Source organism: Rhea americana, unplaced genomic scaffold (assembly GCF_003343005.1).
Source record: "Rhea americana isolate MKP2758 unplaced genomic scaffold, rheAme1 scaffold_74, whole genome shotgun sequence".
Classification (NCBI taxonomy): Eukaryota; Metazoa; Chordata; class Aves; order Rheiformes; family Rheidae; genus Rhea; species Rhea americana.
This window is the reverse complement of record NW_028186912.1, coordinates 5818-29943: the sequence shown is the minus strand read 5'-3', so window position 1 is coordinate 29943 and position 24126 is coordinate 5818. Positions and strand designations below refer to the sequence as shown.

Here is a 24126-nt window from a genome sequence, read left to right as displayed (position 1 = left end):
CAAAAAGATTATGATTACTGTAAAAGATCCCTAGGTATTCAAAACCAACTAGCCACTAAGGAATAATCATTATCAATTCAGATCACATCTACTGTTCCACTAAAATATGAGGTCTGACTCTTCAGTGCTCCCGCATTTCCTTCTAAATACATACTTCTTACCCTTTGAGTACAAGTGCTTTTTTTTTTTTTTAATTCCTATAGCATTTCATGATCTATTCCACTAATTAGAAGCTCATCACTGGAAATTTTAAAACTTAAATGACTGAATTAGAATAATGATAATAATCCTACTTCATCAGGGAACACTGACTCATACACTAAAGAAGGTAAGGACTAATTTYTGTAACAATGTCTACTCTTATGTTTCTCTGATTAAATTTACTTTTCATTTAAGGTAGCACAACAGATAACAAATTCTGTAAAAAAGAAGCTAACAAAAATCTAGTTCATCATCACATTCACGTTTCCTCCGTGGAGTTCTGATCCTGCAAAAAAATATCTACACCAGAGATTTCATGTAAATGAGTAGTTCCATTCAGTAGCCCTGCTACAGCAGAACTAATACTAACTATGTGTGTGTGATGCATACATTTACAAAACATGCCTTGCTACCCATCTTTCCTCACAGAAGAACGATATGTACAAGATTTTATGTTTATGTAACATAGCAGATTAAAAGCTTTGTATCCAATACAGTTACAGGCTGAGAACTCCTTGATCATTTAATATCGTAATCTAACATGTAAAAAGGGTAGTGAATGGATTTTTTTCAATATAATAATCTATATGCTCAGAGTGATACAACATAAATGAATAAGTATGAAGTTTCAGAAGCTAGCTCCCTAGCTGTTGCTTAATAAGAATATAAGTGGGATTCCTTGTGTTTTTCACCTTTATGTTTTTCCAGGGTGCTTACTACCCTGCCAACCCCCCCCTCCAAACTTGTGCTCTTAAGTTATTGCTTCTATACCAGAATGTCAGCATTAAACATGAAGCAYGTATTTTCTATTACTGCTACAGTTACCTAGATTTAGAACTCTGAAGTTGTCTTTGGAGCTGTTAATTTTTAAACTTGCCATTTTCAATAGGACTGTACCAGTATAATTTCTCAAGCTTACTTTTGTCCCTATGTAATCTATATAGTAGGCACAAATACATCTATTGAAACGTATGTGTCATTTTGTTCATAATACATTGTTTTTTCTATAAATAATTCCTACTGTACCTTCCACAGATTGTACTATAGCTCTATAAATATATTTACTTAAATTAGTCTAGCGTTATACCTCATAATACATACTTCCCAATAGTACTTCCCAACTACTTAGGCTTATTATTTTTTTTTTTAAGCAACATTCCACATTCTCTGAAATAAATATAACTATGGGATAGATATCATACAAAATACTAAAGACTTGAAGGTTTTGCATTTCCATGCTTGMTAAGATCAGGATCTGGCTGAAATAACCTTAAACCAATCCCAGTAGCGCTGATTTACTTTTTTTTCAAATAATTTCTTAACACTTTTAACAATTTCTTGTAACAACATAATTATTGCTCAATACCCTCTTCCAGTGTATGTTTGAAAACACAGAAAACACTTAAAACTGAGGATTGTGATCACTGTTAAAACTGGGAGTCAGGATCATTAACTAAGATATGAGAAAGTAAGAATGTCTAATCAGACACCAATATAACCTTATAATATCTACAGACCCTAAGCATTGAAGGAAGAAAGGGGCTGTGGTGTGTCATCCTCCAAGTACTTTCACACAAAATGTGGGGTTTATCTAACTCATGGCATATGTACTCAGCTGCTAATTGTTGCAGAAGGCAAGACTGTGCATGGAAGTTAGCAGTGGTGGGATGCTATATTTCAATCTGCCCACAGTTGTTCCAGACAAACTAAAAATTGATAATTAAAGTTAAGTTATGCTTTGTGAAGTATTTTAGTTAAAACTGGTCTTAYTTTGATTTAAATTAATTATTTTAGGATGAGGTAAAAGGACTCCTACAGCAGGCTATTCTTAAGCCACACTAAGAGCATCTGCATTTATGCCTTTATCTATAGAGCTATGTTGGTTCAAAGTCATAGACAACTCCCAAACCACACACTTTTGGCACAATGAGAATTCTCCTTCAGTTCAGAAAACACGGAGGCTAGCATCTGGGACAAGAAATACATAGATCCAGAAGCTGAAAGCACAGGCATGGAAAATTCAAAGGGCTCACGACCATAGTCCGTGGCCAGAACTTTGATCACGACATGGCTGCACTACAGTCCCTCAGGATAGGTATGATAGGACTACAAATACTCTTTCTTTTCAAAACTTTTGCTTAATTCCTGTTTGAAAGGCTTTTATTAGAAGAAATCAATTTTACCCTCAAAGCATTAGATTTTGTCACAAGAAATACAGAGCTGTCAGATTGTCTTAAAAGTTGCAATTATCTATCTAAATGAAAAACAAAATACCCTTCATGTGTTGTGAGATTATTTGTCTTAAAAGCACACAAAATTACTTGCTCAAAGTGATCCAAATTGCAACGTAACTTCTACCAGAACACCTTTCAGGTTTATACTACAAGGCAAAAAGCCCAGCTGTATGTATAAATAAGGGAGAAGAGAACACACACATTTTGAATCCTGCAGCATAGGAGTTCAACCTATATTTTGTTTTGTTCTGAAAATCACGCATCCCTTGCTGGCAATATCACAATTTTAATGCTTATTTCTTCAGACTTGTCAGAAGTAATATCACTGACTTCCTGGTATGTTTTAAGTTTCAAGATGTCTTTCAAAACAGAAACATTCTTAGCACTTCTGCTTCTTGCCTGTTTCCAAGCATGAAAAATTCTACAGAAATTTTTTAAAACGTTAGAACATAATATAAAGCCCAGTCATTTTCCTGGTGAAATTTCTGAATGTCTGAAAATAAAGTAACAAGCCACTTTTCAAATAGAGCTACAATAGGATAGGATAAAACAAATACAAGACGGCAAATGGGCTTGTGATGGACAACAACAAAATACAAGTTTTATTGAATGAACTGATAATGTTATACAAAAAAATGTTTCCATAACAGAGGCTTAGGTTATATTGACTGTTTGTAAAATTATCTTTAGAATGTCAACTATATAGAGGATTMTAACTTGTTAGCGAGTAAGTGCTCTAAACTCTCCCTAAATCTCAGATCTTTGGTGTAGATCAYGGTATTTAGCATGAGTTTAATATCGGCCATCTCTACAGTCAGAAAACACAGTATGGTGCTCCATTTTTAAGGTAAAGGATTCAATATCAATTTTTTTTGATACCTACGACAGAACAATTTGATCACTAACACAAAACACTCTCAGAGCAACTGCCTACTGGTGTTCTATGTCGTAACTGTGACACTCTCTTAAAATTAAAGTAGAATTCAATGATCCTCCATATTTTTAGGCATTCTGACCAATTAACAGTGAGCCTATTGCCATTCCCATCGGATATTAGTTACAACTCCAGTAAGTCACTAAGGAATAGCTTTGCTATCTGTCCATCTGTGACCTGAATAGACTGCCAGAGGCTATAAATGCATGATTATCTTTCTCAGTAAAGTAGGCCACTTAACGAAAATTAATCCTAAAAGCTCCAGTCACCACATTTAGCCAGTTGGAGGAGAAGACTTGGAAATGCAGGAGTGCAGGACTCACATTAGTGAGTTGCATTTAGATGGAAGTTATTTCAAGAGATGCCTTCATGAAACACAGCAAAAGCAGTCCCAGTCAAGAGAGACTTTCTGCTCTTCAAATTAATCAGTAATTTATCTAGCTGGCTGAGTTGTATACCGTACAAAAAATATAAAACATGCTTTAAGTTTTATTTCAGATTTATAGAAATAATCTATGTACAGCATTTTGCTTTATTAATATTTTGTTTTTAATACTTGATTGAATAAAAGAATTACCGCTTAAAAAAGGAATAAATCTGAAACTGTACTCTACTGTAGCTGCAGTTGCAAAGAACTACATTTACTCAAGAGTAAGTAAATTCTTCAAGTACTGCTATGATCTGCACTGCAGATAACTGGTGAACAGTACTATCTTGGAAKAGCAGAAATGAGGAATTCGGTTGAATAGACTGGAGCGCTTCTCTACAAAATTTGGCATCTGCTATAGTAACTAAATCCATAAGACTTGACAAATATGATTGGAGCATTCCCCATGTAGCTGCTATGCAGATTATAAATAGTGGCATACTTTGGAAGCAGACCAGGAATCTTGTGGAGTGAGTATTACCACTCTGCAGGAGAGCTATGTCAGCCAGCTGGTAATAATGCATTAGCTGTGCTGGCAGCAAGAGGTGATCCTTTCTGACAGTCTTCCTGGTGAACCTTATAGAATAGCTCTTCCCCAAGCTTAAGGAAGCAGGAGGGGAATTGTGAATTATTTGGTTCTGTTATCACAGTATCAGAGAGCACTAGTGTACCCACACTTTCTTCTCCACTTTTGAAGTGCAAAGCAATAGTTTAGGTTCATGTAAAACTCCCAGGTGAATCAGGGAATTAATTCTGCACGAAGTCTTCATGGAGTTCCCCATATGAAAGAAAAGCCATGAAAGTTCTTCCACTAGGGCTTGAAACTGAATACTGTTCCTGGGTGAAGTAATGAAAATTGAAAACACTGCTGCGACAATAAGAGGGTGAACTTTGAAGAGTGCTTTAAGGTGACTCCATATAATGCTGAGTTCCCAGGCTGGAATGGTGAGAACTCTGCAATGGGCCGTATTTCTTATCGTCTCCATCCAAGTGACGTGACTGTCCCATTAAATATGATTGTTTACTTGGTACAGAGCATGACTGCAGCATCCCTCAAGTTATTTTGAAAATCTCACAAGAAGCTTCCTCTCTCACTCATGCTAAGAATGAAAGCTAAGCTCCTCACTTCATATCCTGACTTAGAAGAAATTTTAAACAGGCATTTGGGGAATTTCATCCCTTTTCAGATGAGAAAGGGCATACAGTGTGACTATTAAAATCATAAAACCAATTCATGACAGAAATGATTTAAACATGATGGTTTTAGAGTTTTTCCAGCAGCCAGTCCAAAGTATCACATGCCCTTGGGCACAAAACTGAAATGTCTTAGTCYCTCTCTTGAATATTCAAAGCAAAGCTGGAAATAAAGCAGAAAGGGGTTCTGCCATTTTTTTAATTATACCTAATTAGGAAACTTAGAGTGGGAATGAAAAGGRAGCAGTGGAGTGGTAGCCATCAGGTCCTATCTCAGGAAGAGTCATGAAAGAAGTCTTGAATTGTTCTGCCTTTTTTGTCTTTGTACAAAGCTATATGTTTGTACAGGCCCAACAGATCTCACCAGCCAAAAGATTCTAAACTTACATACATGAGGCACAATCACCTACAATATACTCAAATAATTCAAATAAAGGACCAGCAAAAGAAGGAGAGCAAGGGTAAGAATGACAGCTTTTGCAAAAAGGAAATTTTAAAAAGAAAAAAATCTCTTGGTGGCTACTGCTTATTGCTTTTTATCTGTTGTTATGATTAAGTGGACAACTGCAAAAGGAAGTCATATTGGGTATTAACTGAAGTTTTGATAAATTGGAATTTATTAAAAAATAAAAAGAAGGGGAAGTCCCCTCAAAGTTATAATCAAGAGATAATTACCAGGAAATTGCTTTGAGTTAAATATTTTGAGCAAGGCCAATGAAAAACTAATTAATATTCAAAGAGATCCTTATCCTTAATTAGAGCATTCAAAAGAATTTCTAGCAAAGGAGGATAGCTCCCCTGGGGAGAGAAGCAGGAACATTAACTGAGCATGAAAGATCTTTTCTTTCCTTTGGGATACAGAATATCTACATGATCTCAATGGAGCAACATCAGCACAAAACCAGGGAAACATAGTTGTGAATCAAGCTCTTCAGGTGGAAGGCAGTTGAATAGCTGAAATTGCCAGGTGAGAGCAAGACTTTAGCTGAGAGTCTATTGTTCTTTACAAATGTCAAAAGTTAATCTCATTTCAGGATATGCTTTTTTTTGCACACTCCTCTGCAGAATTCAGAACAGCAATATGTTTGAACCCCTAATTCCTATGTCAGTGTACAAGGCAGGATGTGCAGAAGTCTCTTTTCTGCAAAGTTCAGAAGAGGGCTGCTTATGGGCCAATTATGGTGTTCTCTTTTGTGTTGCTTCCCATGGGTGATGTTTTTTTTGTATTTAGCCTTTCAGTTTGACCACGATCTCAGATTTTGAATCGTCTGTAACCTGTAGACATGTGGCCTGTAGACAGGGAAAGAGTGGTGTCCGTAGTTCTGTTACAGATAGTTGTGTTATTAGATGTGTCTTTTTCCTAYACTTTAGCACAGTGAGGCAGGGTCAAAATCACTGCAGAAAGGATTTGCCAGATGAGGCTGACCAAAGAAGTTGAATAATGGTACATACTCTTTCCACTACGTGGCGGACCACATGCCACACACTATGCAAGGTAAACAGGTGGCTATATCACCACCACCTAAACCAGCATTCTGTACTTAAAAATACAGCCTCAATTCAAGGCTCATAGAAACCACTACATAGACAACTTCTCAATATGGAAGTTTGTCACTGAAGAATGCACAATTAATTCTTCTTAATGAGGGGCAATTTCACAGAAATATCCTCCACAGTAACCCAGCATAGCATTCTAGTAGAAGATATTAAAGCCAGAGACAAAAATTCCTAAGTGTGGTGTTCACTGCCTATGGAAACACCAGGAGTCAATAGCAACAGAAAAGCTCTTGAATGGCACTCCACGGGAAACAGAAGATTGTTTTGTTTGCGTTAATGCTCAAACAAACAAACAAACAAAAAAAAAAACCCAGCTATGATCCTTATCAATCAGGGATTTAGACCCCAGGTCTGACCCAATTTCTAGTGGGGGGAAGAAAGAGAAGGGTCACTATTTTCCACAAGAAACAAGGAAATAAGTTTCCAAGTTTCTTGTAGTGTCCGCTAGTGTGTCTGGGTGTATTTACATAGGTGACATTTAAGCTCTGCTTTTTTGTTAAACTGTTGGTGTTAGCAATATTTTTACGTTATGCACACTGTCATAATGCAAAAAAAAAAAATAAGTGATCTGTATTTAACGTGACTCAGAGTAGTGCTGAGAAAATCCATGACTTCTCTGAAGAGGCTCAAGTTTTATTTTTATTACTAGTTTTAATCAGATCTCATTCCTGTCTTAACCTAGTGTATTTTTACTACATAAAATTAAATTATCTCTTCATTAAGGTTGTGCAGTACAAAGCCAAATCATTTAACTGTTTTATAACTTCTATCCCTTTGCAAGCAGAACTAATTAATATCTTGCAGATCTAGAATTTTATCACATCCTCTAAAAAAGTAAGAGAGAGAGAAAAAAAAGAAAAAAAGATTTGCCCTTGGTCCTTTACTGAAATCACTTATAAGTATCACTAGAAATATTTTACTCTCACATTTGTAATACAACTCATTTTTCACAACTGCTGCTACTAAATCTTTGAATGCATTAAAATAGAACACTAGCAGTAACTCTTCGCTGTTGCTATGGTACTGAGTATTTCAAATATTCCAACAAAACCACACTTTCAAAACAACCTAAGTTATATAGGAACTTACATCCCACTGCCTAAAATGACCAGATATTTGGCTGCAAAGAAATTTAAACAGGGATTACTATGGCACTTAGTCACTTTATGAAAGAAATTAAATGATGTGGTTATCTGTACGACAGATATGAGAAACCTGACACTAAAATGACCTGAAATATGGTCACTTTCATTCTGGAATTCATTTGTACACACACACACACATGCACTTAAAGCATTTTAAGTCCAAATTAATTTTCCTGAGGTCCCTGGCTAGACAAAACCCCGTGTTTCTTCTGTAAGTCCTACCTGTAATGACTATTCATATGGGCACTGGTAAGAACCATGCTGTCAGTAACGTAACAGAAGGCAAGAGTATTCACCTGCCCTACAGTTCTTTTGCCTGGGCCCTCATTTATTGTGTGACTGTCTGATTTTAGGGGTTTTACTGAACTGTGCCCTCAACCATCTCTCCCTAAATTTCAGGAACTTCACTACCTTCACCACAGTTACTGACAGAAGAATTCGCTCTTCTCTCTCTCTCAAATATACTGTGACATAACRACAAGGAACAATTCTGTTCCCAGGCACCACAAACTCCACTGTTAAGTCAAGCCGGGCCAAAGAGCTGAGAATCTGATCATCCATAGCAAGGAGATAGCACACTCCTCCAAACTGCTCAAGTCTTCGCCAGTTATCCAACACAGATCTGAACACAGTTTACAGAATAAAACAAGCACATAGAGGGTTTAGCGTTCTCCCATCCACTTAGTTGTCCAACAATGCCCTATCAGGATTTATACAAGCCACCACCCTGTAATGTCCATCTGTAAAACCTCTGGGCATGCAGTGCACACCCTCACTTCCGAGCTAGGAGAATACCACTCCAGTGGGTGGCAATGCGGCCCTGAAATCATTGCAGCTACACAAAATACTGTCTTAGGGCCACAAGGGCACTGCACGGGYCCAGAAGAGATTGAGCGCCATTGCTATAACATGTGGATGTGGTTTGGACCATGGCCCTTGGCCTGTTTTATTCAGCCATCTGGACAGGGCCAGCAAGACTGTTACAACTACAGCACGATTCTCTAGGGAGCAGTGAAGCGCCTCAGGTTTGTGCAGACAGAACAGAGGCAGCTGCAGCTGTGCAGGAGCTGGTGGCACGGCAGAGCTCGTGTGCTGCAGGGAGGGGGCAAGGGGAAGGGCGCGCAGTGCCTCTCTCCCCTTGCCCCCCGTAAATCTGGCATACACAACATGCAAAAGGCAGAGATGCTCTGCCCGAGTCTGCCTGCGTTTCTAGGTATTTGTCACAGCTTAACCCTGACAGTATTGCTTTGTACTTCTAGGAATGACAGCAGGTATTATGACTGGTTGAAGATGAAAGATTTACAAGTATTTATTTTAGATGTGTTTTTGAATCTTCTGAGATATCCTGTGATATCTCTAAAAATCTCCAAGATTCCTTAACGCCTGGTTCCAAATTTTACTGTAGTAACACACTGAATTTAGCAGAAAAATAAATTAGTACAGCTATTGGGCCTTACAATTGCAGAACAAAAAACAGAAAGACATTCTATAGAAGGGCCTACAAAAATATTTATATTTGAGTAGGCAGTTGGATAAAGATTTTGAATGATCACTCTTAGGCCCCAGCCCAGCTGGTACATTAGGTTATGTTATAATATCAGATAACAACTACTGGTGCAATTCATTGTTGCATTACCATTGTCAATATTTGTAAATACAACAACATGCATTAATTACACAGTTAGTGCAGGAGGTGAACTGACAGTTTACATGCTGACAACAATATAATTTTATTCCATTAAGGAAGCAGAAGCTATGCGAGATCATGGCAAATTTAATTAAGGTTCATTTATCTCCTATGATAACCATATAATTACTTAGAGTCAATAGGCTAAATATAAAGCCCAAACTAAATCATCTGCTGAGCTGTTAGAGGCACTTTAAAGAGCAAGCATCACACTGAATGGACTCTATGATTGTAATAACATATATTGAGTGTATGTTTAAAAAAATAACTTAGTAAGGAGTTGCAAAACTTATTAGTAAGTACTTCCACTTGTGTTGTTTTCCATCTCAGCTTTTTAATAGAACGGAAATATTTTTTGTTGTTGTTGTTGTTCAAAGTAAATCTGAATCCCAGGAAAAAAATTGACTTTCTTGCACTACATTGATTTAGAGTCAAAGTTACTAAAAAGGTGAAATGGATGAAATTATATGGAAATTCCCTGACACTGGAGCTCTTTCTGTGCCCTGTATCCTCAGGTTAACAGCCTGAGGAAGCTCTCCCTATGTACATTTCTCTCTCACCAGCTAAAAAAAACCCAACAAAATCTGCACCAAACCAAAACAAACCAACACAATTTCTGATTAAGAAAAAAATGAACATGGCATCTTCCTTCATTCACTGGTAGTTGCTAGTTCTTACGCAGTCAGTCCAGACTTCAGTTCTGTGTCCTAAATGATCTCAGGCTTCCTTCAGGCCCTTTCCAGAATACTACCTGCGTCAGATGATTGGTCTCATAATTCATCTGCGAGACTTAAGGACTCATAGAATCACTTCTTCCCAGTTCAAACTATTGCTTCAAAGAAGAACATAACAACCCCTCTCCCCTTGCAGTTTACATAACTCATCACACCCCCAACTGGGATGCACGTAGTAAGCAGCTTCACATGAGATGTAAGTTATGATTTCATAGACAGCAGAACAGATCACGAGCTCTTACCCCTTTCCAAAGCTACATCTATGTGCCGCTAATTGAGCGGTTTTAGAATATGCTTATTTTCTAGCATTGCTATCCCTATTTCATTTTCATGAATGGCATCCAGAATAGAAAAAGAGTAGGAAAAACAGCACGACGTCAAGACACTTAAAAGCCAGCTTTCCTGAGCCTCCCACTATGCTGAATAAGGCCCAGCAGAGATGCATCCTAAAGTGCTAAAGTAAATAATAATAATATTAAAGTCTCTAGCAAGTATAAAAAGCAGACCATAAGCAGTGTTGTCATGTAATTGCATTAGTTCTAAATTTTAGATTTATTTCCTAAATAGAGCGAATGCATAAATCTCAGTCTTATACAGTGATCTACACACAATCCGTGCATATAGGAAGCTATTTTAGCCATCCTCTTGAAATTCAAACCAACTTAATCTAAATGAATTTCCTATATAAAAAAAGAATTGGTCTGAGACAAGCTACAGCTTATTTCTGCAATAGGAAAGGAAAAAAAACCCTCATGATTTCTTTTTTCTTTGGCAAACTAGAGTTGAATAACTTACTACAAGCATGAAGCACAATTCACTCTCAGAGCCTTCGTTTTTCTTTTTTTTCCTCTAAGCCATATTGATTTAATGAAATGACTTTTTAAATTTGACAAATAGGTTATGAGTTGATAAAAAGCTCTTATATTCTACTTTACTGTTGATCAGTGTTAATTCAATTCAAAACTGACAAAACTTGATGACTGTTCAATATCACTGTGAAGTACTTTGACAAAGTTTATGAATTACCAGTTGTCCACATCTCACCAAAATGCTATTCAGCAACTTGAATCCATCTCAGCAGAGACCCCTATATGTTCAAGACACTGGTCAACACAAGTTACTTTCTGCCCATACTAAAAAATGCCAGCAGCATCTGCAGTAATGTTAATTGAACTCAAAAGACATGACATACAGGTACTTGAAACCTCCTCTAAATTGTAAAACTGATGGAAAATTACAGGAGATGTTGGTCACCATTTAGCTATATTCTACATTTTATTCTTCAAGCTAACTCTTCTCTCAGTAAGAGTAGGATACATCAAGTACTTGTTTTTGACAGATAAAATACTCTACCTCTGTTGTTAAATATGTTTCTGCCCCAAACCTCCACCCATGTGCAGGAAGTAGGTTGATGCTACTAAACTTCCACTGCAAGGGGTCTGCCTACCACATTCTCAGAGAAAACAATCAAAGGACAGCTATCCTGACACAATTATCATCATTAACACAACTACATGCTTTACTATAAGCAATTTCAGCACATCATAATGCAGCTTTAGAGTTTTTAATTAATGAATTTTCACTCGATTCTTTAGGAGACTTAAGAGATCTTGAAARGAACCATCAGGAGAGTAGGCTGAGTGAGACAGCAGACCAGGGAGCCACTGCAGGGTGACAGGATGCTGGAGGATGCAGTGCTGTGGTGCCTCCATAGAAAACAAGAAGCACAACTCTGAAGCAAAGTAACTTAGTGGATGAAATCCACCTTCCCAGGTTTCAATGTCTGAAAGCTCAGAGAAGCAAGTGTCCTCAGATGGCCAKTCATTCGACCCATCTTAGGTGCCTTATCTAAGACAAAATGCATCAGGCATAATCTCCTCAGGCRTAAATGCTTAGGCCCAGCATCACATGAATATGGCAGTTTACCCGTTTGCCCTCAGAGAATACAGGCCACAGCATTCTCCAAGGAATTTTTATCTTATTTAGATTTATTTCCAAAGCATATTCTTAAATAAGAAGGCTTCTACTATCTTAACTCATCTCACATAAATAACATACTTCAGAGAGGATCATATTAGTAACACAGTATGGATCTCTTGGATCAGACTAAAACCGAGCTATCTACTTTATGAGAAAATTAAGAACTCATAGTCCCAGACCATGTATCTCTTGCAGGGATGCAAAGGGATACCTCAGAGGACACACAGTCATACAGCATATGAAATTCAGTCAACTCTCTTCCAGATAAATTCTAGGAAAAAAAATCATTTTCATGAAAGCTATTGTTTATATATGGGATTCATTAAAATATGATTAACAGTTCTTTAAAAATACACTAAGTTAGTACTCACAATATGTATTTTTAATATCAAGAGTTTTCTAAACTGCTTTTCTCAGCTTTGCCAAATTCAAATTATCTCACTGTGTTTAGTTTTTAAATTAATTATTTCAAGAAGTGGACAAAGGCAATCCATTTAACTGAATTCTGTCAATAAAAATACATAAAAACCTGCAAGTGGCTTGACAAAGTTCACCTCAGTGGCTTTGTGTGACACACAAAACACCTCGTTGGCTCTGTGAACTGGTAAGGCCAACAGCCAGCACAGTTAGTTCCTAGGCCAGGCTCCATTCACACCCGAAAGTAAAAAATACGCCAGGGCACAGATGTGTTCACTCAGCTCTATCCTATTCCCCTTACTGTGTGACCACTGGAAGAGTTCACACCAGCTGCTCAAGCTGCACTCTCTAGATAACTTTAATTATGGTGTGATAGGATAGCAAAGGATCAAGGGTTATAGCCACTTTCTAAACTCACTCTGTGACTGCTGCCTCTAAACCCAAGCAGAACTTGGCACAGCTGAACATCTACCTCACATCTTCAGCAGAAAAAGTACCCATAACTTAAATTAAATACCTGCTGCCAGCTATCATTGGCTCTGACTTCTATGGTCAATCTCCAAGGAGAAAGTTATCTAATTGAATAAAAATTAGCCAATTTGTAATTCCATATGGGCTTCATTAACACAACTTGAGTATTTTACAACTGACAAAATATTCCTCTGTGGAACTATGTTGCATGTTTTAGGTGAATCCACAACTAATAATTCACAATGATTGAAAGTGGAAACACTCTGACATACGGTACTTGGTATCCTGTAACTGAGGAGAGAGTCCCTTGCCCCATATATAGTAGTGTCCTTATAAATGCCAACAAGAATAAAAAAACAACAAGGTCTTAAGTTTAAATCATTGCAGAGGAATGACTTCTGTTTCCAGAGAGTCCATTTTCCTGAAGGAGAGGGGGCAGTCAAGAAAGTACTACAGAAAAGACTAGAAGAAGGAATAGAAAAATACCTAAAGTAAATYATTCATTTCACCTCCAAAGTTGTTAAAGGCTGAAAGTATGTTTATTTACATTCTGCTTGGAAGTTCTGGAAAAATCAGTTTTATACTGCTTCAAGAGTAACAACTGTTTAGTCATTAACGTTGTCACCATACTTGTATGTTTATCATTAAGTATTCCACAAGCCAGCAAAACTATAGCCACACAATACATAAGATTTCAAAACTATACATATTAGTGTGTGTGTGCACGCGCACGTGCAACTAACTATAGAGAAATAGCCCCTGAGAAAACTAACTTCCCAGATTCCAGGTAGCTACCTTAAGTCATGCTTAAGTCATTTTTAAAGTCCTCAGATTGAATGGTTTGCCTAAATATTAATATGCATTTTTCTAACTCCACATGAAAAGCAACGTTTGATGCCTCAAAAGAAGAACAGTGTTTAAAAGAGCTAGTATTTAAGAAGTCCTCATTTGCCAATTGTAATTAAGTATCAAGTTGAGCTACTGTAATGCCTTATAGTCACAAACACATTTTCCTTTATCTACAACAGGAAACAGGAATGGCATCCAACAGCAAATGCTATCCATAGAAGTTTATTTTATAACTACATACAATCTATGTCTCAGATGATCTGCAACTACAGCTGAGACCATACAGAAGGCAGTGTGATGAGTTGGCATGAGTAAGTGAAGGGCTAAATTTATGTCTATCAAATGCATTCAACTGAACTTCACTCTCAACAAGATGTACTTAGTTACAGGCTTTTCTCTTTTCTTTAGTATTTCCCCAAGTTATCCATCAGGATTTTGGCCTTGTTGCCTAAGGAATTTAACACAGACCCTCCCTCTTCAAAGAGAATACAGCAGACAGGAAAGGTACAACAACAGTAGAGTTATTTTTCAGAAGAGCAGGTGAATGCACAAAATACAATATATCTGGAATGGGGCAGAAGCACCAAGCAACTTGGAAACACAGACAGCCTATATTTGAAGATAGCCACTGACTGAAAGGTCTGGAGTGGGGGTTGGTTGATTTTTTTTCCCCACCCCCTCCCCCCTTTTAAACAGTTTACTTTTTTGAGATCACTTCATTTTAGCTCCTCTCATCTCAGTAAAGTAGGAAGTTGATTCCTGGTGTACGCATGACATTATATAACTACTTGAGCAACTGGATATTTGGAAATATTTCTTCAGTAGACAAATACACTTCGGCTTTCTGAAGTATGAAACAGCTTTCACTTATCTCCATTTTTTTTTTTAATTATTTTTCAGCCTGTGGACTTGAACTTGAAATTGAAATTGTTCAGTACCGGTTCATTTTCCTGTATTTGTAAGGAATATGATGGAGGTATTTTACCATGACTACAATCACTGCTACAAGTTACGCAAGTTCATTCATGTTTCATACACTGATTTTACAAAATAATCTAAAGCTGACACCAAGTGAACCTTGAGATGAGTAGGGTAAACAAGAAGTAAAATAAAAGTGAGGCAGATTGTTCTGCAGGACACTTAAGTGATCTGAAGGTCATGAATCTTCAATTCTCTTCAATTTTCTTTCTTTAAAGGTGTGTGCCCCCATTTCAATAATTTCCATGGGGATGGGAATGTGTATCCTGAAACCCAAGGCCAGACTATTTTCCAGTTTCACAGAACCAGACGATGACTACAGAGTCTATTTAGAGGCAGAAAACAGTAAAMGAACAAGTCTGAAAAAGTTTTTTCTTAGAATTTTCCCACCAACAGTTATATAAATGTTATATTTGGTGTTGATAAAGATAAGTGGACAAAGCCTTGCACTTGAACTGAAGCAGTAAAATATTACCTACTAGAAGCTTTTAATCTTCTAGTCTATTATAACTGACTGTTGGGGCATATTTTGATCAGGTCTGTCTTCAGAGAGAGGCAATGCACGTGTACAAATGGGTGCGAAGCCGGTCATAGTCTTACCTGCAGAATAAATTGTAACAGGAAAGTCTGATTGCAAAAAGTCAAAATTCCAGACTGAAGAAAGCCCATCACCACCTCGTGAAGAATGAATCCCAAACTAAAGGTAAGAGTGTGAATGGTTCATGTATCCTGGTCATTAAGTACTTTCACTCATCAACATCCCTAATGAATCCAGATGAGACAGTGCAGTTTGAGTAATCAGACTTTGTTAGAAGTCTATCTGTATCTGACCTGCAAAACACCCCCCCTCTCTTCCCCCTCCTCCCAAAAAGCTCCTTTCTTCAAGGGTCACATCCATCAGAAAATTCACTTTGGACTTACAGGATCAATATCTATGATTTCTTTCCAGTAACTTCACATTATTAGCTTTGTTTCCATAAAAAAAATTTAAGCGGATGGCTGAAAATATCTGTAACTATGCACTGAGCCTTCCAATCCAAACAAGACATGACATTTGTAGTTTTAAAATATGATTCCCCCTCCCGCCACAGGTGATTTAAAAAATAGCAATTCCATAAGGTGGTTATTCCCTCTTAAAATTTTTCATTGTGTTTTTTCTGGAGGGCAGTACATTGGGACCTGCAGCATTTCTTTGGTATCTGTTTGCTTTGATTCTAGAGAGACCTCAGTTTTTAAAATGGTATTTCAAAATATGCTGTTGGAAGAGATCTGTGACAGCTGCAAATGCTGACATAACTTCAATTAAACCCTGGCACAGACAGATCTCTGCTTTACTAAAGACAACACATTGGACTTCGTGCGGTCCTGGAAAAGTTCAGTCTCCAGCTTAACCCTACTTACTGGCTTTTCTACAAGGGCTCTCAGAAATGCCAGACACTGAAAGCTAGAAGAATGAGTGAAGAACACAGGAGGTATCTATTGTCTATATATGATATCCTATAAATATAGTTTAAATTTGTGAAAAGATGATTGCAATGTTTGAGCCTAAAACTCACAAAGCTATGGATATTCTATATAATATAAATACACAAATCATCCCGTGTAAAAACCTCACAGCTACTGCTCACAAATTAAAACAAGCATGCACACACACGGTATCAAAAATTACAATAGAAAAAGTTCATTATTAAACTAATTTGCTAGGAATATTTAAAACAACAGTAACAGTCAAGAATAAACGCGTATAACCAATCTCAAACTGACTATGCAGAGCTCCTTCCAGCAATGCTTCAAGACAACAAAAAAAGTCTRTGTGTTAAGAGCAAACTCCTAAAACGAGGAAGTAACACACTTCAGAGAAATGAATTCATGAAAATGCCTAAAGCAAATTCATGACTGAGTTATGCAAGCAATCAACAGAGCAAACAAAGAATTAAGTATCATAGTCCCAATTTAGAGAGCCAGTGTTTAGTTACTCAAGTACTATCCCACAATCTTCTAAAGTCATCCAGCTTTTAGACTAGTTGAAAAAATGCATATACTCTTTTAGAAAATGAAAGTTCATTCCTTAATCAAGTTAATTCAATCTTTTTAAAAAATTTAATTCTTATTTATGTGATTAAAGAAAGAAGAAAATTACATGTCCCAAGTCAAATGATTTTTTTTTAATATAAGTTATCTAAGGATTGTATTCCTCTAAGAATGTACTTGACAGACACATTGGAAGAGTGCTCAGTTGTCCCTGAGGATGGTATTTACATCATTAATTTCAAACACCCAGCTCACATCTGAATCACTCCTTGGAGTTCTCACTAAATAAACAGCAGGAAGTAGGTAATTCAGATGCTCCAAACAAGAACGTGCTTAGATGCACAAAGGAGACAGCATAATTATTCTCTTAAATGTTYGGTTATTTTTAGTTTTGGCTCTCATTCATTCTTAAAACCTTTAATATTAGCTCTATCAATTGCAGAGTTGCTCCATTTTAAAGAACTTTGCAGTACATACTCTATAACAATTCTCCCAATAGTAGATACAAATCCTTCTCCACTTCTCCTCCCACCGCCATATCTACAGTAATCTTATATTACAGCATGAGCTTTGTTGTGCTGTTTGACACACTATGGTTTGAAAATGTGTAATGGCTTACTATGTATTCCAGAGATTCGTTACAGAACTTTCAAAAATTGTCACAATCAAGACAGACATGAAAAAAATAGCTAACAAGTCAACATCTATTAATATCCATCAACAGCTAAGTCCCATCAACCTAAGCAAACATGCACAGATGTGGGAGCAGTGGAAATTGGGTCAGAGAATGAGGAGACAGCAATCATTCAGGGTGCTTCTTTGAGAGACTACCATAGTCCTAGTGGAGCACAAGAGGCAAAAGAACAGCATAGCTAAGACCTTCACAACATCAAGCAAGTATTGGCTGAGATGAAGTCAAGTTCTGCTGTTAAGCTGCTATACTAACCAATTCTTCGCTTACACTGACAGTGGGAACATATCACCTTTGAGTTTCTTCTAAGTGTGCCTCAAGAGATAATCTTTCCTCTGCAAAGTAATTGAATTTACTAGGGTTTTTTTCTAGTATTCCCTAAAACGTTATACTTCATTATAGTACTGTGCAATTTGAAAACAGTTATTGCCTTTTATGTTACAGAGAAGGCTTTAAAAGAAAAAAAAAAAAAGAAAAGCCTGGGTTTATCAGTCTCCATTCTTCCGGAATAAAGCCCAGAGCAACCTGATCTGCTCTCACAGATGATCTGCTGTAAGTAAGAGCTTGAACCAGAGACCTCCTGAGGTCTCTTCCAACTGGAAAGCTATCCTACGATCATGCTAAACATCATTAAAAAAAAGAATTAGGAAGATATAAATATAAACACTATACAGAATATCCAAATACTGGGATTTGAATATAAATTCAAATTGTAAGACATCAGAAAAAGATATTAACTTAAAACTTTTTAAAAAAAAAAACAACAGTTCAACATGATCCACAAAGTACTTTTACTATAACATAGCTAAAATATTAAAGCTTGTAGAAGCGAGTCATTTTAATATACAAAGTGAAAAATCTACTAAACAGATTTCTGCATACAACCTTTAATGAAAACTCAGTGAAGGAACATGAACTAGCAGCAAGATTTGGATTTTTTTTGTTACAGCATTGGATTTACATGCAGCATTATTAAATGGTAAGCTATCTAGACAATAAAATACCTAAGATATAAACATCATTTGAAATAAGTCCATTTTCACTAAGGCAATGAGTCAATTTCATATTAAAAACCTATTTGAATACAAAAATAGGAATTTTAACGAACAAGCAACAAGCACACATACATAATGTTTTGATCAGACAATATATAATAGAAATTCCAAGTTTCATCAAATGGAACACCATTACGTATTACATGAAAAAAATGAGGTAACATGTTCAAATCAAGATTTTCAAGATCTGTCACAAAAGAATTCTTAAATTTAAGTCTTGTTTCTGAAAATGCATGTTTTATCTCACAGCATTATAAGGTGTCAAGAAATGGTATAAAACCTGTAACAAACAAATTATTCATTTTACAAAGGTGAAAGCCACTTTTATCAAAGTTACCAAAAAGCCCAAGCAGCAGTGGCAGGGTTCATCAGAACTCTTTAGCTCTTCAGTTTAAATATTAAAAATATATTTTGAAGCTTATTAAGCCTAGAACATTATTCCTTTGGGCTTATCTAGACAAATAAGAATTGTACACTGTGCACCAACATGATAAAAAGTTATGCTTAAAAGCAAGGTGCAGTCACATCGGAGGTGGTTATGCATGTTTCAGCAACCTTTTTCTCTAAACCCCATTTTACAATCAATACTTTTCCTGTATTAGAAAAAAAAATCAGATTTTAAGAATGTGGAAAATATTGCCAAAAAAAAGAGGAAGATTTCTGAGGAGATTGAGAGTTATTTGGGAAAGATGATCTGTGTGTGTGTGTGGGGGGGGGGTTTGTTGGTTTTTTTTTATTTTTTAAAAAAAGTTTTCTATATTTTAAACAATAGATTTGATAAACTAACTTTTGTTAGAAATAATCCTCCATGCACTAGTCATTGCTCAGAAAAGGACTGATTAGAGTCTCAAACAAGATGTTTTAGAACTTCTAATGCCTTGCTTAGGCTCCTTTAATTTTCATTTATTCCAGCAACATTCAGTAATGAAAGTAGCGCTCAGGCTATACTATGTTATAAGAAGTGGGAGTTGCCAAGTAATATTCCTCAGTAATTCAACATTAACCAGCACAATTGCTTAAAAAAAAAAGTTTAATTGCAAGAGTTTATCTTTCTGCATAATGCTCGTATAACTATTTAATATCCTTCCCTCTCAAATGGTTGACTAGAGTCACACTGCCTGTGAAAAACTTTAAGACTTTCCCATCAAGGATAAATTGAAGATTGTTGCTCTATTATGCTCACAGGATATGAATGAGATCATATATATTTACTAGAGAAGGTTATACTCAACACAATTATTTCAGTAAATAATAAGAAATCAAAGTTCTAATAACAAAACTCTGCTGACTTAAGCAATGCTTCTTGTCAATTCTTGAATATAAACGGTCAGGAAACAACTACAAATACCAAAGCAGTCTACACTTACATTGCTCAAATAATGCAGCCCTACAACTGCTTATGCTAACACACACAAAGCGCAGAATAGGACGCTTGCAGAAGAGGACACATCTGGCCAGAGAGGATATGTTGGAACAAAACAATCAAGCATTTTCCACACGTGTAGATAAAAGAYGACAACTAATAAATGCAGACTAAAGCACGACCTCCACACTTGAGATTTCTGACCTTGTTAACTCCTATCAGTCCCTTCCAGTTCACACMAGGACCAGAAAATCCCTCCCTAGCACTGTTTTGCTAACAGCCTCCTTCAAGCCTTGCCCCCAGCCCTGCACAGCGGCCCCCCTCTCAGCGGCGGCGCAGTCCCCGCCACGAGGAGCGCCGGCCCTCCTGGCCGAGCAGTGCCCGCCTCGCCTCCCCGGCCTCGCGCACAGCCGCCGTGCCTTCTTCCCCGCCGCCTCCCTGCGCTCCAGCCTACCCTCCCTCAGGCCTGCTGGTTTCGGTGCGTCACAGGATAGCATGTACTGCCAGGTTGGRGCAGAACACAGCTATCTAATTTCTAGAGAAAATGAACTTGTTATGCTAGTGGTATTTTAATGAAGCATAGCCAGACTCAGTAACTCTCATCTCCCCCATATCTGAGCTCTTTGAAGGGAATATCATATCATTTCTTCTCTTGTGAAGCACCTAAAAATTAATTAACGGCTCCAGAAAAACAACACAGCAAATAGCTACAAAGGATTGCCACATACAAGACAACACTCATGTGCCCCTCCAGCATTATCCTCCTTGCTCAGGGGCATTGACTAAAAGCTACCTCCGCTCAAACACTGGGTGCAGGAGGAAGAGGTTCAGTGATCAGCAGGAGTTAAAATTGAACTCAGGAAAAGTGTTCAGCATGGCATCGYTTTTCCATCAAACATGGAGTGCTGCTTAGAGCTAGTGGCATCTAAAGGACCAGGGACACAAAGGAACACAAGTCCTTTCTGTACCCTAGGAAAAAACACAGGGAGTTGGATGATTAGGGTGTAGAGATTTTTTTTTTTTCTAAACTGGGGCAAGTAGACTGACCACATGGAACATCCTACCAGCCAGCACAGGCAACTAGGAATGGCCACATAATTCCCTATTAAATATTGTAAGAAGTCACTTCAAAAGTGTGTCCTTTTAACCATGGCCAGCTCAGTCCTGCAGGTTCACTCTCCACCTCTTCTTTCATGCATGTGTTAGAGTGCTGTTCTAGAAAATCTCCATTATAGCTAACAATTGAACCAAATTAAGGCAGCTGTCTTCCAAACTAAGTTTGGACATAAACTTGAAAAACTTAGCAGTTTGGGAGAAATTAAGTGGCATTTTTTGGAATATGTTTTTTTTTAAGTATCAGTTTCCATGTAATTAAGACAGTGTTCCTTGACAGAAAGAAAAGGGGTTTTTTGTTTGCTTTTTTTTTTTTTTTTTTAATACAAAACTGTTTTCAGAAAGCACTTGAGAGCATTTTCTGTTAAATTTTCGGTTAAATACTAGTTATGAATAGTCTCAGTTGCGCTTTTCAGTGTAAATAACTGTGGTCAATACAAGTCTCTACTTGATTATAGTAACAAAAACCCTAGCTAGACCAAAATTCAATTAAGGTCAAAGGGTGTTTAAAAGAGACTTGCCTTTTCTTCAGTAATAGCACACTGATAGACCCGTACCTACCATTTGCAAGACAAAATCTTGGGTCTTTTGAGACTCACCATGAGAAGTTACCCTCTAAATGTAGCGTTGACACTGGATGATCAGTTCTAGCTAGTGGTATCAAACAGGCTGATAAACCAAAAAACTGTCATTCTCATTGTATACATGAAGTAGATAGAATGCAAAATATGTAAGTTTCATAACCTCTATTCTAGACCATCAAAAATTACAAGTGGGCAGTTTCCAAAGATACCTAGAAACATTCTTCAATCATTCTCAATGGAAAATATAGTTATCATATTGGCGTATCAGAAAACATTTACACATGGAAAAAGAGAGGGAAGATATTGCAGCTACCTTTTTTTTTTTTTCCTCTCTCTCTCTTTAAACACTCTTAGTCTGTGGACTTTGTAGACTTTATCACAACCCAGAAAAACATCAATAGAGAATTCCAGCACACAAACAATTTCAAATGAATTCTTTACAAAACACTGATAGATGTGCAGCATTTGTAATATTCCTTCAACATGCAGATAGCACTCTTACAAAGCACCATTTCTTCAACAACAGAGTAGATGTAACAGTAACAGCTGTAGTATAAAAATAAACACAATCACTCTGCTAAAAATTTAGTGCAAAATAATGTTTTATCATTTGAAAATGTAAAGTTTTTTTCCAGATACATTCTCTTACAAAAAATTAGAAATCTTGAACAATTCCAATTCCATCTCTGCTCCTTCTAAATTCTTTGCATGACATTTTCAAGGTCTATAGTTCCAACTTTTGAGGCACTGATCAAGAGCTCTTAAACTCTATTTAAACTGAATCAATACCATGCCTCAAAAAGAGAGATCTATTGTGTCTAGCTTCGCTAATTTATTAAATATTGAAGTTAGTCTCCATGATCTTATTTAACCTGTTTTATTAAGAGTATCCCACTTTCAATAACATCTAAAATGCATTAAGATAGGTGTATCTTGCATAATTTGTATCATTAAGTAAGAAGTCCTAGATTTCTTAAAGAACAATGAAATGCATCATTCCTAGTGCAATGACTTATAACTCAGTCTGAAGCACAACTACACTTCTCATGTTTTAGAAAAACATTGAAAAATGTTTTCAATCATCAGAGAACAGTTTTATTAAAAGGCTACTTTAAATAGTACAGTCCTGAAGGGCTGCAGGAGTCCCTTATCTTCCAATAACTCATCACTGAAAGGCTGACATCCAGTACCATCAGTCATTTAAAGAAAATCCACCAAAAAATTTTAATTTGAACATCTACGAAGCTGTTAACTTCACTAAGAGCTCAGATATTTAAATATTGCTTCCTGTTAAAGGGACACCTGCACTCACTAGTATTCAAGTGCTTGTACTCATTATAAATTATAAAATAAAACCCCCAAAATCTTTATTTTTCYTTTTTTTTATGGAAATAAAGACTACATTGAAAATCTGAAAGCCAGTCCTTTATATATTTTTAATTAATTTAATTCATAACTATGCTACTTGGAAGCTACCTCATGGAAGAAGGTCCCTTTAACAAGGAAGGAAGCCAGTATCACTTAATTAGGATGTGTGAATGAAATCTGTACCTATGTGTAAATGGCAATGCATTCTGGGTTGGTTCAGCCCTTGGTTCTGAGTTCTGTGTCACTTCTGGCGTTGCTCTCTCATCATCTGTTCCATTAATACTTTCTGGTGTTAAAGGAGACTGAATATCCCCTCCAGCTGATTCCTTAAGTAAAACAAATAAACAATACATTACAATTACACACTGACCTACTCAGAAAGACAATGTGCATATAAGCTCTAACATTAATTCTTAGAAGATTAAAAAATTAGGCGATATTAATGTGAGGCTCACAGATTTCCAGCATGTTTCATATTCATATTTTATCATGTGATCACTTAGTATATTACTATAAAATTCAGATCATCATACACAAAACATAACTGACTCATGATTTATTTGCAGGTACCCAGTCTTCTGCTGCTTGGTTTTACAATCTTGTGTGTCTTCTCTGATATTACATTCAGCCTTCAGGCAGGTAAAGAACTGGCTACTATTCACACCCTGGATCTCTTTCTTTATATTCTAACACAGAGAAACAAACAATCTTGATATTTATTTCAAAATCTAGCTTTAATATTTTTATTAACCAAAGTGAACAGTGGGAGGCCATTGCTGGTGACACTCACTGTTTCTCGTACGAGCCATTTGTAAAGAAAGCTCATTCAGCAGAATCCTTGCAAAGCTTGCATAGACATGTTAGCCTTGACCTAGCCTTTGCTGTTCACAGTTTCTGTCTGGGAAGAAGAATACTCCAGCTACACTCAGGCAGCTTCCTCTGCTGGATGCCTGAGAAACTTAAAGGCTGACAAGGAGGTATAGTGCAATTTTATCACACCTCATCACACCAACACCAGACTATTTGCTGTTTTCTGGTCACTAATTAGTATTTCCAYCTTAAAAACAAAGAAACAAACAAAAACACCCAAAGAACACTGTAGTTCACATCCTA

At 36.8% G+C, this 24126-nt stretch overlaps 1 protein-coding gene across 1 annotated transcript in view; it reads right to left on the bottom strand.

Annotated features, from left to right (window-relative positions):
* HOMER1 (homer scaffold protein 1) overlaps positions 1-23339 on the bottom strand; it is a gene marked incomplete at its 5' end in the record, with an annotated part of 47942 nt that extends 24603 nt beyond the window's left edge. The window contains one exon of the mRNA XM_085322043.1: positions 23197-23339. Coding sequence (XP_085178169.1) covers positions 23197-23339 — 143 coding nt within the window. The remainder of the gene's footprint in view (positions 1-23196) is intronic.
* Between the last annotated feature and the right edge of the window lie 787 nt (positions 23340-24126).